Source organism: Nelumbo lutea, chromosome 7 (assembly GCF_056320005.1).
Source record: "Nelumbo lutea isolate HS-2025 chromosome 7, American lotus-T2T, whole genome shotgun sequence".
Classification (NCBI taxonomy): domain Eukaryota; kingdom Viridiplantae; phylum Streptophyta; class Magnoliopsida; order Proteales; family Nelumbonaceae; genus Nelumbo; species Nelumbo lutea.
This window is the reverse complement of record NC_142690.1, coordinates 24,816,679-24,833,127: the sequence shown is the minus strand read 5'-3', so window position 1 is coordinate 24,833,127 and position 16,449 is coordinate 24,816,679. Positions and strand designations below refer to the sequence as shown.

Here is a 16,449-nt window from a genome sequence, read left to right as displayed (position 1 = left end):
ATCACTAGCATTTGTTTGATTCTCCGATTGATACATCAAATTAGATAACTACCCGACTATAAACAGCAACAAAATACATGATGAATTTAACTGGCTTCCATGAAATCATGGTTTTCCCACTTCCATTTCGATACTGTTATTGCTCCCCTCCAAGGTGGTCATAAATGTCAATCATGCCCAGTTTTCTTACATTATGATTCGGCTTCAATTTGACAGCTCCTTTTATAAAGGTATCTACCAACTTGATCAGATGCTACAAAACAAAGGTGGACTTGATCAGATGCTACCAACTTGATACACCTTGATATGCTTAGTCCTATTATGCTAAATTGGATTGTATGCAATATTAATTGATGTTTGACTATACAGTACAAAATCATAAATCTATCATACTCAACTCGCAACTCTTTCAACAATGCCCAAACCTACAAAGTCTCTAGGATACCTTGAGCCATAGTTTTGTTTTCAGCCTCTAAACTAGTTTGAGCCACAATAGACTATCCCTTGCTCCTGCATGACACTAGATTTCCACCAATAAGAGTACAATTTGTAGAGGTGGAGCATCTTCATCATTGATCCAACCCAGTCTACATATGTGAATGCCTCATTCTTCATGTCAGAATTCTCTGCTAAGCTTCCTCTTTTAAGTTAAGATTCTCTATAGCAACCAAATGGACATCTATAACAGTATGCATGAATTGGCTCACCACACTGACTGCATAAGAAATGTTAGGTAGAGTCATGCATATAAAAGCCTGCCAATTAGACACCAAAACATCCTTTTATCTTCAAGTAGTTTTCCTGTTGAACAAAACAACTTGTAATTTGGACCAATGATTTTATTAGCTGCCTTAACTCCTAACTTCCTTGTTTCTGTTAACAAGTCCAAGATATTTTCTTTGTGAGATAAATATGCCATGCTTTGATCTGGCTACTTCCATGACAAGGAAATATTGAAGCTCCCCGTCTCCTAAGTCTTTAATATCAAACTTACAAACAGAAATTGCTTGAACTTCTCTATCTGTGAAATGTTGTCTCTACTATATCAACAACATATACACTGAAAACTGTAAGCAATGGATCCTCCCTATTGTAACTTGTGTATTAGTGATGCAGGGATAAACTAGTCACTTTGCTCCATTATGCTCATTCATTCTAATAAAATAATCAGTGGGTATTGCCACTCATACCTTTTGTCTCTCTCAATTTCGTGTCTCTTCCCTCTTTACTCTCTATTCCTATGGCTGACATTCTGACAACATGGTAACAGAGCAGGTTCAACTATAGATCTAATTGATCTCACTTTCTTGATCTTCTATTGTTTCTACTGTGCTGGTGAGTGGTGATTAAAACAAGGCAGATCTAAGACTTCTCTTGGACTGATGGAAAACAACATATTTCTTTTCTCTATTTTTTTCCTTTGTCATAGAACCAAGGATATTTCTTGTGGGAGTTGAGACCTATAATGGAGGTTTAAGGACCTTTTTGGAAATGTTTGATCTGATTATCAGTTCATACGGTGTATAGCAGTTTCTTTGTGGCTGAATACATGAGGGTATCCCTGAAAAGTAGAAGGTGAGACTTTAGTCTCTACAACAATCATTCATGCTCATGTATTTACAGACCAGAGAAAACTAAGAAGTCTTCCATGGTTTGACTGGAGGTAATGTTTGTGCAGACCATTCCATATCCAGCAGTAAACTGAAATGTCTTTCTCTTTGGTGGACAGATTTATGGACAACTGATTAGTGTTTAATGCTTAGACAGAAATGTATTTGCTAGTTGTTGGTACTCAATGGTGGTTTGTTTTGACTGGTATAATACTTATTACTGCATGTGCTTTATTTTGGAACTTGTTGAGTGATTGATGTGAATGATATTGTGCCTACCTAACAAGTAATGTTATGTGGAAAATGTGGATTTTCCGATTTCTAGTCCTCCTGAGTGATTGAATTACTTGGAATGGTCCAAGTGCACGTGTTTTGTTTTGGAACTTGTTGAGTGATTGATGTGAATGATATTGTGCCTACCAACATTACTTGTTATAGCTTGAGCTACTAGAGTTATAAAAAGTAATGTTGTGGAAAGTGTGAACTTTCTAATTTCTATCCCTCCTCTTGATGGATTGAATTACTTGGAATGGACCAAGGATGTTAAGTTATTTGTGGGAGGAAGAGGAAAACTTGGGTACTTAATTAGTAGGATTGCTGAACCCCATGGTAGTAGCCCCCTGCACATGAAAATAACTATGTCTTAAAGAGTATACAATTGATAGATCTGTAGTCCTTGATGTGTTTGTTAATGAATTGAGTAGACCACACCAAGAAGAGAGATGAAAGGAGACAAGAGCAATGTGACAATAGAGCAATGTGAAAATTGAGAGAATTGTGGGGAAGCAATAGATGCGATTCCAAGAGTGTTAGGCACTTAGGTGGTGTGGGAAGTAGAGTTGCAAACATGGAGAGCAGAGGCTTTGTGGAGATTGCACGATGGAGGAAGTCCTTGAGAATAGAAGCTAAAGATTTTCTTTTCGAGGAGTTGAAGATTAAGGGACACTCTAGCCTAAAGATTCGGGAAATGAAGAAGGCTATGGTCTTGGTTCAAGGACAGGAGATGGTTGAATGGCTGATGGAGTTTGTGTTGGAGGCAGCAAATAGAGGCAAAAAACCAAGTAGGCAGGAATGGTCCTTGGAGACAGGAAGAAGTTACCTGTTGGAGTGTAAAAGAAACTCAAAAGGTTCATACATCTCTTTGTCTGAATTTTTTGCTAAAGGTAAGAAGCAAATGATCTGCTTTCCTCAAGAAAAAAATGGTCAAGGATGGAAGGAGGTTGCCACAGTGTTAAAGACTAATGCTGAGGTGCAAAAGAAGGATATTTTTGTTATGGCACACTGTCAGAGCCTCCCCACAGTGATTGTCAATGTAAGGAAAGAATGTTGGGAGGACATGATGGTGCTAGAGGCCAGTAGTCCAATCTTGGAGTGGAGGAAAGTTGCTGATCTGTTAATACAAAAATTGAACCTGAGAACCACCTTTATCCTGACCCCATTTAACAGTTTTAAGGCTTTTACTTGATCCTGTTGAAAATATGATTGAAGTTAAAGCTCTGAGCTTTCAGGATGCATTAGGTTCTTTTACTTTGTTTAAGTGGTCTCCTTCGTCGAACTCCAAGTTCTTCTCAGTGGAAGATGGTATGATTATTCAAGTGATTGGGCTGCCTTTCCACTTGTGGAATCATGAGATAGCAGCCTCCATTGCAATGTTATGTGGTGCCCGTCTTGATGGAGAGTTTTGGGGAGACCTACGGTCGGAAGCCTTGTTGTTGAGTGGAGTTAAGCCTGAAGATATACCCAGAAAGATAAGTATTAATGTTGAAGGGGTTTTTCATCCGGTGTGGTTGGCCTCCTCCATTGAAGCTAGTCTATGGAGGGAGGCTTGATAGGTTGAGGATGAAAGGAAAGAATGGCTAGAGCTATGTGGCAAGTTGGGGGTAGGGCACTCAGAGAAAGTTAAGACTTTCACAAATTTGGATAGGCAGCCATTAGGACTGTCTAAAGGTTTCGGCAGACAGGAAGGTCAAAATGGCAAAGGTCAAGGAACAGAGCTAGGAGGTCAACTATGTGGAGAGCAAGTTTTCAGTAGGGAGGGCGGTAAATCTTATACTCAGGTGGTAAAAGGAGGTGAAATCTCTGATTCAAAATCAAGTTACAAAAGGAAGGTTAAGGAATCAGACCGGGTTGAACCAAAAAAGGGTGAACCTGATTTCGGGGTAAGGGGCACTGAGCGTGACTTTGTGAAGACTCACGTGCCAAAGCTTATTAGCTCGAGTGCGCCTCAAAATTTTGATGGGCCTGCTCAAAGAACAAAAGGTGGGCCGCGAATCAAGTTGGCCCAAGCCAAGGCTCAGGTAAGTGGGTCACGTGACTCACTTAAGTCACACACGCCTGGGAAGGGGAGAGCTCCAATAGGTGGTAGGAACCGTCTATCTCCCTCATCGTCGAGCTGTTTCTCTCAGGGTTGTGAGTGAGTAGCAGCATCGGCCTCGACCTACCTGCAATAGGTTTTGGCCAAGAGGTCAAATATTCTTTCTCCGGACAGGCGGAACCCCGGAAGCATGAAACGACGAGATTTTGAGCTTCTTGAAGACAATGAAGACACAAATGAAGGTGGCAATGATGAAGATTCGACTGATACAACGAGTTTGGGAAGTACTGATTTGCAAGAAAACGTGGATATGTTACAGGAAGGAAGCTTCAATACCGAGGTTCCATTCTTAGAAGGAATCTCTCAAGAGGAAGAAGGGGAGATGAGGATAGAAAGTACGACTTCAGACGTTGAGCTTATCACACTCCCCTTCCATGAGGGAGCAACTACAACCTCTCAGAACACAAACAGAGTTGGTATAAAGGCACAAAAATTTCCGGTGGACTATGAAGATAGGTCAGAAAGGAAGGAACAGGAACAAGCTTCTCTGGTGGCACGACTTGACAAAGGTGAAAATTTAACTTAACCACCTCACTGCAAATGCCAACTAAGGGGACAAACTTGGCACTACCTGTAATTTCTCAGATGCAAGCCTCATTTCTTCTTCATTCTCCTACTCTGCGATCAGGTGTGGGTGTCCATTCGGTTTCGGTTACTGATATGTGTGTTCAGCCTGTCACAAATACTCTAAATTCCCATCTTGAAGGAGCAAATTTGGTGGCTAAAGGAAGGGATGAAGGTGTCGGTGGAAATCATGAACATAAGAAGAAGGAAGAATTAAATTGTTATAAAGGTGTGGGGGAGGAGGTGGAGAGAATATGGAAGCTAATCTGTACAGAATGTGAGGAAATAAGATTGAAGGAAGATTACTTGGAAAGGAATTTTCAGAAGAAGGGACTGCCTAGTGAGGAAGGAGAGGGGGTTGAAATAGAAGGCGATAAGAGGACAAAATTGAATTCTAAAATAGGAAGAGATTATCAAAAGGTTGACCTTGGGGTGGGGAAAGAAGTAGTTCAAACATACCATAGGAAACCTGAGAAAAAAAAAGAGGAGAAAAAGGAGCATAGAAAGAAGAAAAGGACTGAGATGCAACGACTAATATTTGACATTGAGGCTGATATTGAGTTTAGCGAAGGGGGAGAGAGGAGGAAGAACTCTAGGTGAGGAGTTGACTTCAGGAGGGACTTTATTGAAAGTGTGATCATGAGGATTATCAGTTGGAATGTGAGAGGTTTGCGAATTGCTAGGAAAAGGAGGGTTATAAAGGATTTATTCACAAGAGAGAAGCTTGACATTGTGATGGTGCAAGAGACGAAGCTCTCTGAACTGGATGGAAGATGGATAAGAGGCTTTTGGAGGATTGATGGAAGATGGATAAGAGGCTTTTGGAGGATTAGGTGTGTTAGTTGGTCCTCGGCTCCATCTTGGGGTGCCTCGAGAGGAATTGTCATCGTTTGGAAGAATGGGGTAGTGGAAGTAGTGGAGGAGCTAGTGGATAGATACTCTGTCTCCATTAAATTCAAGAATGTAGAGGATGGGTTTTGTTGTGTGCTTACCAATGTGTACGACCCTAGTACCTGTAGAGAAGGAAATGAATTGTGGGAGGAATTGTATGCAATTCGGGGTTTATGGGATGGACCTTGGTGTTTGGGAGGGGATTTTAATGTCACAAGATACTCAAAGGAATCTAGCATTCATGCCCAGTCAATTACAACAAGAATGAGGAAATTTAATGGGTTTATAGAAGATTGTGAGCTAAAAGAAATTCCATTGCTGCAAGCTAGATTCACCTGGTCTAACTTTCAAGATAATCCACTGTGTTCAAAACTGGATAGGTTTCTGTTCAACCTAGAATGGGAAAACTACTAGGGGAACTTGGACTCTAGAGCGTTGCCTATGGTCACATCAGACCATTGTCCCATCAAGATTGGTGTGGAATCCCTAGTTAGTGGACCTAAACCATTTAGGTTTGAGAATATGTGGTTAACTCATCCTGGTTTTGAAAGCATAGTGAAGGATTGTTGGAACAAGGAGTTAAGGGGAATAAAGTGGAAAGGAATCAAATTTCATAAGGAGTTGAAGAGACTGAGAGTCCAATTGAAGGAGTGGAATGAAGATCATTTTGGTAGGGTAGAGGAACAAAAGTTGAGCCTGGTCACACAAATAGAAAAATCAGATGAAAAGGAAGCCCAAGGGTTGTTGAGGGAGCAAGATAGAGAATCAAGAAGGCAATTGAAGAAGGGCCTAGAAGAGGCTCTACTCAAAGAAGAGATTTGCTAGAGGTAGAAGTCAAGGCACAAGTGGGTTAAGGAGGGGGATGGGAATACTAGGTTCTTTCATGAGTTGGCAAATGGTAGGAGGAAGAACTTAGTGGCTAGACTAGAACTAGAAGGGCAAGTAATTACCAATTAAGAGGATATAGCTAGGGCCTTCGTAGATCATTTTAAATCCATCTCTAGTAGGTCTTTGAATGAGAGGGTGCGTTTGGAATGGCCGGGATTAGAGGGAGAAAAAGCAAGGTGGTTAGAAAGGAATATTGATGAAGAGGAGATCAGGAGGGCAGTGTTTATGATGGATAGAGCTGAGGCGCCAAGTCACGATGGATTTACTGTGGCTTTCTACCAAGATTGCTGGGACATTTTGAAAGAGGATTTGTATGCTGCTGTTGAGGAATTTTTAGAGAATCATATAGTAAGTCAGGGAGTCAATGCCACTTTCTTGGCCTTAGTCTCTAAGAAATCAGATGCTATCCAACCTAAGGATTTCAGGCCAATTAGTTTGGTAACTAGCATTTATAAAATCTTGGCTAAGGTGTCGTCTTTGAGGCTTAAAGCAATTCTCCCGTCCTTAATAAGCCAAGCCCAAGGAGCCTTTGTACAAGGGAGACAGATAGCAGATCAAATCCTAATTGCTAATGAGTACATGGAGGATATGAGAAGATCTAAAAGAAAAGGCTTTGTCTGTAAGTTGGATCTAGAAAAGGCCTATGATTTGGTGGACTGGCACTTCTTGGTCGAAGTATTGAGAAATTGTGGATTCGGGAATAAGTGGTGTAGTTGGATTTTTGGATGTATCAGTTCCTGCCATTACTTTGTCTTGGTTAATGGAATGGTGAAGGACTTCTTCCCAGCCTGTAGAGGTATCAGGCGAGGAGACCCTCTATCACCCTTCCTCTTCACTCTAATAGCAGAGGTGCTTAGTAGAATGATCTCAAAGGCTGATAGATAAGATGTGATTAAAGGGTGGAGAATAGGGAGGGATGGTATTCCGGTCATCCATCTCCAATTTGCAGATGATATTCTGATTTTCTGTGACGGGGATGATATTGAGAGAGTGAGGAACCTCAAGGAATTGGTTAAAAGCTTTGAGAGATTATCAAATTTGAGTGTCAACTTCGAAAAGAGTTGTGTAGCTTGTGTTAACTTGGAGGATAGGGAGGTGGAGTTTATAGCAAGAAGTTTAGGTTGTTCTATCTCGTCCTGGCCTATGACTTACTTGGGGCTTCCGTTAGGGGTAAACCCTAGGGAGAGTAGTTTTTGGTGTCCAGTGGTAGAGAGGTTCCAAAAGAAGTTAACTTAGTGGAGGAAAAACTACTTATCCTTGGGGGTAGAATCACGTTGATAAGAGCCACACTTGCTAACTTACTAACCTATTTCCTGTCTGTGTTTAGGATACCACCTAGGGAAGCTAAGAAGCTAGAGAAGTTGATGAGAGACTTTCTATGGGAGCCAGGGGAGAGTAAAAAGGATCACTTGATAAAATGGGAGGTGGTTTGCCAAAATAAAGAGGAAGGGGGATTGGGGTTAGGGAATTTAATTAAAAAAAATAAAGCATTGCTGGGGAAGTGGCTATGGAGGTGGCTAGTGGAGAGAGAGAGAGACTTTGGCATGAGGTGGTGGGTAGTATTCATGGCCGCTTAGAAAACGGATGGGATGCTAGAGTATCACGGCGGGCAACCTTGGCAACACCTTGGAAAGCTATTCATGGCATTCATCAATTCCTCAGTTTTGTTAGGTATGATGTTTGTAATGGTAACTCAGTCCTATTTTGGGAGGATACTTGGGTGGGAGAGGTTCCATTGAAGGACCTTTTCCCTTCTATGTTCTCTGTTTCAAGGTACAAAAAGCATGTTGTGTCAAAGTTTTTTTCCATTATGAATAACCCATTAACACCAAATTGGGACTTTGGGTTTCGTAGAGGTTTAAGGGAAGAGGAGATTGTGTCTCTCACAAATCTGCTAAGTCTACTTCATACAGTATGTTTGGACCCTTCTGAACCTGATATTCGGATTTGGACACCCCAGCAGAATGGATCCTTTTCATGCGCTTCTTTCTTTAAATCCATTACTCAGTCTACCCCCAACCAGCCTTTCCCTTTTAAGGAAATTTGGTGCAAGCCTGTTCCCCCTAAGGTTTTGGCTTTTTGCTGGGAAGTGTATTATAGGAAAATAAACACCTTTGACACTCTCCAAAAGAGAAGACCTTTTCTCTGTCTCTCACCTTCCTGGTGTATTCTTTGCAGGTCACATGGTGAGGACTGTAACCATATACTGATATCTTGTTCATTTACTGCAGAGTTATGGGAGTGACTCTTCTCTTTGTCTGGGTGCAGGTTGGTTAGGCCATCTGATGTAAGTTTGTTCTTTGATCCTGCTTTCTTCCCTTGGCGGCACAGAAGAGGAAGAATTATGGGGAGGTGTGCAAGAGCAGCGCTGATTTGGTCCGTGTGGGAAGAAAGGAATGCCAGAATTTTCCAAGAGAAGGAGAGAAGCCCAGAAGAGATGAAGGACTGCTTTCTAAATAGGGTGATCTTTTGGCTAAAATAACTGAATCTATTCCATCAATTCTCATTCAATGATGTATGGAAGAATTGGTTAGCAGTGGCTAATTGCTCATCCATAAAAACTAAAGTGAGCATGGCTTGGGAACCCCCTCCTGAAAGATTCTTGAAGCTGAATTTTGATGGGAGTCATCTTGGTAATCCTGGTCCATTAGGGGTGGGGAGGGGTAATAAGGAATGAGAGTGGGGATGTGGTTCTTATTTTCTCAGGACCCATAGGAGTTGGAAACTTTACTAGGGCGGAACTTGCTGCTGCTATCCAGGGAGTACAATTAGCAGTGCAGATAGGCGTGGAACAGTTGATAATATAAGGGGACTCCAAGGTGGTAGTGGGCTGGCTACAAAATCCGGAACCTGTAGTGTGGTGTTTTAAGAATGAAATTAAAAAGTTCAACTGCCTAATAAGAAGCTTGACAGTGAGAATACAATGGGTGGGTTCAATTGTAGACTGAATCTGTTTTCTATTGTTTGTCTTTCTTCCTACTGGTAGGAGAGGACGCAGCTTGTGCCTCTCCAAGGGAAGCTTGTAACTGCACCAGTTTTTTAATGAAATTGATCCTTTTTAATTAGAAAAAAAAAATTGAGAGAATTGTCATAGGGATGTGTACACTGCTCCCTCAAAAGAAAAGAAAAATTACAAATATACCTTCCACTTAAGACCATAGTAACCTTGGTACCAAACCAGATTAGAATCATCCGATGGAACTATTGTTAATCCCAGATCTGCAACCTTTACAGCATAGATGTAAAAGGGCAAGACACTTGACTGGCTCTTGTATCATGCAATTGAAGAACTCAGAGTTCATCTGAATCTTGGCAGAGGTCCGATGTGTCTTTTTATCATCTGAAGCTTGACTTAGAGTTCATGTATATCACTCTAGAGGAGGACCACCTATTTATAAGTGTGGACTCCATTCAACATTAAAAAATATTACTGTTAGAGCATCTCCAACGGTAACAAGATAAACTTGGATTTAGTCTCGCATGGACCAATTCAGCCTGTTGGGTCAGGGACAAGTGTCCCACTAGGTAGGATTATATGCCCCAGATTTCTCAACTACCTAGCCAAACTATTGGCCACACCAAGCATGTGTTATGCTGACATGGAAATGGTTTGTTCAGTGCAAACAAATGTAAAACATGCAGCAAACAGATAACATAAACATAGAAGGAAATTAACAACTAAGTTATCAGAGGAAAAATGTTTTTACCCATTAGTGTAGGCTAAGCCATTGGCCGTAGGATTTGTCCATACACCAAGGTTGTTCCATTTGAGGGCATCTGGCCACTCGTACTAACAACTATCTGGTCAACTAGGGCACTTCATCCCAGGAACCCATGAAATACACCCTTGAGAAATGAGATAAATCATCAATGAACAACAAGAAATAATAATATCCATCAATTGTAGGAATATGATAGGGATTCCAATTGATCAAAAAAAAATGATAGGGATTCCACATATTGCTAAGCACAATCTCAAAAGGAATATTTGATCCTTTATTATTAGAATGAAATGAACTTCTACGATATTTTTAAGTTGCCTTAACACTAAACAAGCTTAAATTCAAGAAATAGCTAACTCAGAGAAGGAAACCACAAATAACTTAAACGAGTATGCCGCATCATTACTCAATTCGCCAACTCTAACACTGTAGTCCTAATACCTTGCTCTTCTTGGGTGGACATCTCTCCTAGGTGGAGCATCAAGTAGGTATATATATCCCATTTGCCTCATAGCTACTCTCGATCACTTTTTTAGATCCTAAAACTTAGAATGACATGGGGAAAATGTCACTAAGTAGTTTAGGTTTTTTAACAATATTGCTAATAGATAACAAATTTGTACTAAGCTAAGGAACATGTAAAGTAGACGGGAGGGTTAAGCTGTCAGGCATGCTAATGTTCCTTTTCCCAAATATAGGGGCTAGATTATCAGAAATGAAACTCGTCTTTCCCACAATTAAGATGATAATAATGAAATAGGGAGGAGAGACTGGTCATGCGATTAAAAGCTCTAGATTCTATGATCCATGGAAAGTTTGGATTATCTAGGTAAGAAGCATGATTTACATTGGCCTGTGTTCTTGAGTGGGCACAGACTAAGGTAGAAAGAACATTCCTAGAGAAGCTCTAGTCGTACTCTCTAGTTGTGCCAAGTATTTGCTTTACTTTTCGAATTTTACTCGAGTAGTGGCAAGCATCTCTGGAGAAGGAAGACAAGTGTTTCCCTTTCCTGCTAAAGAAGTGTGGGGTTAACCAGTTCCAACTAGGATAGGGGCACTTTTCTGAGAAACAACTTTGGAAAGAATTGACACTTGCGATAAAATTCAATGAAAGAAGGCTTTTTGGTGCTTGTCTCCTAACTGGTGTACTCTTTGCAAAGCCAATAGTGAGTCTTGTTACCACTTATTTATCTCCTGATCCTTTGTTTCTTCTATTTGGGTTTGGTTTCTTTCTCTGTTTGGTTGCACGTGGACTCCCCCATTAAACATACAAAGCCTTTTCGACTCTTTTGCTAGTAGCTGGACTATGAAGAGGGGAGAATCCTGTGGAGGTGTATAAGAGCAGCGGTTTATTGGACAATTTAGGAAGAAAGAAACCAAATAATTTTTGCCAAAAAAGAGAGAAGTAGAGAGGCAATCATAGAGGTGTTCACTTTTAGGGTGGCCCATTGGGTAAAGACAGTGAGGTTGTTTAATGACATTTCCATAGAGACCATTTTGAATAATTGGTAGGAAGTATCAGCCTTAGCTCCAAGCAGAAGCATTTCTCAACCTCATGGTCTCCACCTTGTGCAGGCTTTATCAAGCTCAACTTTGATGGCAGCAGTGAAAGTAACCTAGGGCCTTCAGGAGTTGGTGTTTTTAGGTCGGAGGAAGGTTCAATTATAGCTCTGTTTCTGGCTCAGTTGGTGTTGGGGACTCACTGAGAGCTAAAATTTTGGCCTTGATAGAGGGTGTTAAAAAGGCTAAGGAACTAAATGTTAATCGGTTAATCATTGAAGGAGATCCAAAAGTGGTAATAGGTGGTTAGGGAAGTAAGATGATGGATTGTGGGCATATTATCAATGAATGAAGACAATTCAAGTGGCTAACTCAAGGTATGGAAGTGTGTTTGTAGTGGGTTAAAAGATGTGCCAACTCATTTGCAGATGCACTTTCCAAACAAGGGGTGGGAAGAAATCATTTGTTTTAGGATACATTGTAATTTTCTCTTTGGGGGAGAGTTAAGAGAGTTTACCTGCCCCCACCATTGTATTTGAATTTTATCTTTTTATTCATTAATGAAATCCTTTTGTTATTGACAAAAAATAAAAAAATAAAAGGAAGAGCAAGTGGTACAGGTGCAGATATGGAGACAAATGAGGATATTAATTTGCCACTAGTAGTTTCCATGTGCGCTTCTTGGGATTCCTAAACCTTTCTGGCTTCAAATTTGAGCGTAACTTCCAGCATGCCTTCCTGGTATGCTTTGGCTTTTACAATTGTCATAAATCACTTCCTTCTTTTCCTCACCTTCATGATCAACTAGCACTGCTAATGTCTTGGGTTTCATGGCAACATGGGTTGAATAATCAGGAGATGGTCCCTGTAGCATTACATGCCTTCTGTTCTCCTCATTGTGCACAATTGAGTAGGCTTGTGACAAGGTGGCATCATCCTTGGTGAGAATGTGTTGTCTGGTAGTGTCATGCTTCTAATTTAATTTGACAAGAAACTTAAAAACACTATTGTGCTCCAATTTTTTGAAAGCTATAGCACCCCTGGAGCTCTCCCATTTTACATCTCTTAGATGATCAATTTATTGCAGGGTAGACTGAGTTTAGAGAAATATAATACTAGAAATTTCAAACCCTTTCAAATTATTTATTTTGCTCCTAAGCTGATCTGCTTTGGCCACATTTATTGCCTAGAAATAGGTTTCAACAGCACTATTTCAGATTTCTTGTCATGTTTTAGCCACAAATAATTCCTGGTAATGTGAGGTTCCATCAAATTCATAAGCCATGACATCACCATATAAAAAAAGGACAGCCCAGTGCATGAGGCTCCCGCCAATGTGGGGTCTAGGGAGGGACAGATGTACGCAGCCTTACCCCTGCACACACACAGAGGCTGTTTCCACAACATTAACATATAATTCTCTTATGTCCATAATCCATATGATATGTAGTGGATTTGTGGGAGCTGGCTTTGTCAAATGTTCAAATAGTGGAGAAACTTTGTTCAGAGGTTGGGGATCAGTTTCTGGGTTGGATTTTAATTTTCCATGATTTTTTTAATGTTCCAAAGGAGTCTTTTGGTTTTTTTTTTTTTTTTTTTTTGTTCAATATTGGAGATTGTGAAAGGGATAATGAAACATATTGTTTAGTTTTTCTTTTTCTTATTGGGTGATTTCTCACCACCTATTGTTTTGAATTGATGTACCTATAATTTTATCAACATATCCCAGCTTCCCACATCCTCCAATGAAGATTCTTACCGATTGAACCCATTCCAGATGAGAGAACTCCGGTCATCCATGTTTAATAGTCAGGGCTGTCAAAAAGGCTCTCCTTGTGTGCATGTTAGTTCATGCAGCCATGCATCCAGCACCGGTGCTGTTTCACAAAGTTTGTGTGAACTAATGTGTCTTGTGGGAAGAACCCTGTTAACAGCCCATGTTGTCAAACTTGGACAACCAAAATTTTCTCATTCCAGATATTTGGCACCATCTAGCATTATAGTAGTCACTGATGCGCTGGGGATCTTACAAAGTACTGCTTATAATAAAATTCTGATCCTTAACTCCTCTAGAAATATCCATGTGATATAATCAACTCCAACAATACCTTTGTATAACTAGGGAACCAATAGAAACAAGAACCTTGACCTACAATGACAGCTATCAAAAAGATTCTCAGGGTTATCCAACTCCAACACCAAGTTAGAAGGGGAGAAATAGGGAGCACTTTCTTCAGTCACCTCAGAGAACTTCCCAAAACAAGTGGTAATCTCAATAGAAGAGTAAAACTGACTGAAAAAAATCCCAAGTACCAAACAAAATCTGTCTCTAGGGTCTTCAATTGTGAAAGCTTCTCCTATCTCTGGTTTCCGATTTTTTTGGGCGTATAATCTCCATAATCTCTTAGGCATTCAATCAAACCAGACTTCTCTTCAAAATTTCCTCAAAACCAGGCAAAATAATCTTTCCTTGATCAGCCTTGTATTCTCTCATACACACTACTGATCCTAGTTGTGTATGGTTCCTACACACAGAGAAGATGGAACCTTGCACTAATACCAACTTGTCATAGAATATCAGAAAACAATGAAGAAAATGCAGATCATAGGTTACTGGACAAGAGAAGGAGAAAGAAGAGAATGAAAACTATTTTGGAGGGAAAGCATGAAGATGTGGGTGTGTGCCCCTATCATTGGCACCGATACAGCTGTCTAATACATCAAATTTTATAGATACCGTTGTTATAGATAGAAAACATAATAAAGCTAACCGATTTCCATGAAATTGTGAATCAATTGAACACTCATTGAAAATGCAAAAAGAAAGGGTACAAAACTTAAATCAGTGATCGATAATATCCTGCTATTTTCTATCAAAGTTGACCCTATGTCCTTGATCTCCTTAAGCGCCAAAGACCAATTAATTACAGATGAATTGATATCCATGTGAACTCTATGGCTAGGTCTTCTCAGCAAGTTATCCTTTCAAAACTTTTGTTCTTTGTTGAACAGACAATGGAGAATTGATGGCATAAAAAATTTCTAGCCTACTTGAACTCTAAGGTGTACAGAAATAACTTGATATGAACTTAATGAAAGTTCTTTAAATAATTGTCTCTTATAAATTATTCAGATTATAATTTCATAGTGCATGGAAGAAGAAATGGTTTCAACGGACAATCTAAGAACTATGAACTCTGAAGATAAAAATAGTTGTCCATTAGCTTTATGGAACCATATGAGATTTTATCAAAGGACTCTCTATAACACTTTAGTAACTTTGATGATTGATCTTGCAGTTGGAAGTTTACAGTAGATGCTATAGCAAGCAGCCATTGGTTATTCAAGGTGCTGGAGCAGGGAATGACACTACAGCAGCTGGAGTCCTTGCCGATATCCTTGATATCCAGGATCTGTTTTCATGAGGGCTTTACCTTAGGAATTATGATAGGCGGGTAGATGAATAGATATGTGCAGGAGCAGTAGTTTCTCTCTCTCCCCCATGGTGTGTTATCAATTCAAACATAAAGTGCTGAGTTCTGGTTTCATTGTCCTTGAAGGCTGGTCCCTTTCATCTTTCCGCCACTGACTGCCTCAAACCCAATAGTGATGTTACTGAACACAGCACTGCCTCATGGCATTGAGAACTTTTATTTTTCAGGTTTTTAATTATTTGATTTTTTTATGTAGTTTCTTAAAGGGCAAAAGTGGATTTCTGAGAAAATATAAGACAAATACAATGTCAAGTCAAATGGTATATCAAAGATAATTAAGGGAGGGGTATTATTTGTCTGATGACATCATTTCACGTGGGAGGTTTAAGTCCTATGACAAATCACAAGGGAGGTATAAGTATTTAGGAAAAACATTGGGGGAGGTTCAACTCTTTTACCCAAATTTTAAGTCAATTGTCTAACAAATTTGAGTTCCAACTTCCTACTCAGGTATGTTATGCAGCATGAAAGTCCATGGAAACCTATCCAAATTTGGTCTAATATGGAGCCATCTCTTGATCTTGGTGCATGCAATAGCCAAGCCAATAAAACAAGAATTGTTATTATCAATTGAAACTCATGATGACTGTCATATTGCTGCATTTTCTGGTTTCATTGAGATACTATCCTCCAAAGAGGCACAAGTTTGATAATTTATCCTTAGACTTGAACCTCTAGCAGTCAGCAAGAATGCAAGACTGAAAATCTGCAATATCATTCTGGAGAGCCATGGCAAAGGTTAAATATAGCCATCAACTATAACAAATGCTATATTGAATTCAAAAGAATGGTTAAACATAGTGGGAATCTTTAGAAAATAAGCAAATGGAACATAAAGCAAAGGAAAGAAGATGAAATACAGAGGAGGTTAACGTGGTTTGGCATGAAGCCTACATCCACGGGAGAAAGATAGCAGTTTTCAACTCTTGTTTCACCGAAGGTAAAAAGAAAGTTATTATACAAAGATGCACCTAGAAATACAAGGAAAGAGGACTCAAGCAAGGTTCAAAATATCGATTTGCCGGTATGGGTGTATTGGGCGAATCGATATAGCTTTTGATGTTTTTATTTATTTATTTATTTTTTTTGCAACCGGTTCAGGGGGACTGGTTTAGGGCTCCTCCACCCCTGAATTGGTCAGACCCCCGATACACCCACTGTAGGGGCGTATTGGAGGCAGATGGCCGATACGGTCTAATACGTATCGATAGTTTGAACCTTGGGAGGAAGATATAGGATAATGTGTTTCTTCCTCAAAATAATGCCCCTCAAGTTGGAGTGTGGATGTCATAACTCATAAACACCCAGCTTGCTAGCAACAAGTGAATTGTTCTCTTCCCAAAGATTTGGTAAGCATGTCTGCTAACTGATTCTTGGAAGCGATGGTGCAATCAAACCAATTTGAA

The 16,449-nt window shown here is 39.9% G+C and overlaps 1 protein-coding gene across 3 annotated transcripts in view; it reads left to right on the top strand.

Moving 5' to 3' along the window:
* Positions 1-15,344, top strand: part of LOC148845738 (Glyceraldehyde-3-phosphate dehydrogenase-like family protein) — a 51,450-nt gene extending 36,106 nt beyond the window's left edge. For all 3 annotated transcript variants that reach the window (XR_016102105.1, XM_088954104.1, XM_088954103.1), the window contains one exon: positions 14,849-15,344. Coding sequence is in view for 2 of the 3 variants with exons in the window: in XM_088954104.1 (XP_088810230.1) it covers positions 14,849-14,974 (126 nt within the window). In the remaining variant the exon portion in view is untranslated. The remainder of the gene's footprint in view (positions 1-14,848) is intronic.
* Positions 15,345-16,449: the final 1,105 nt, after the last annotated feature.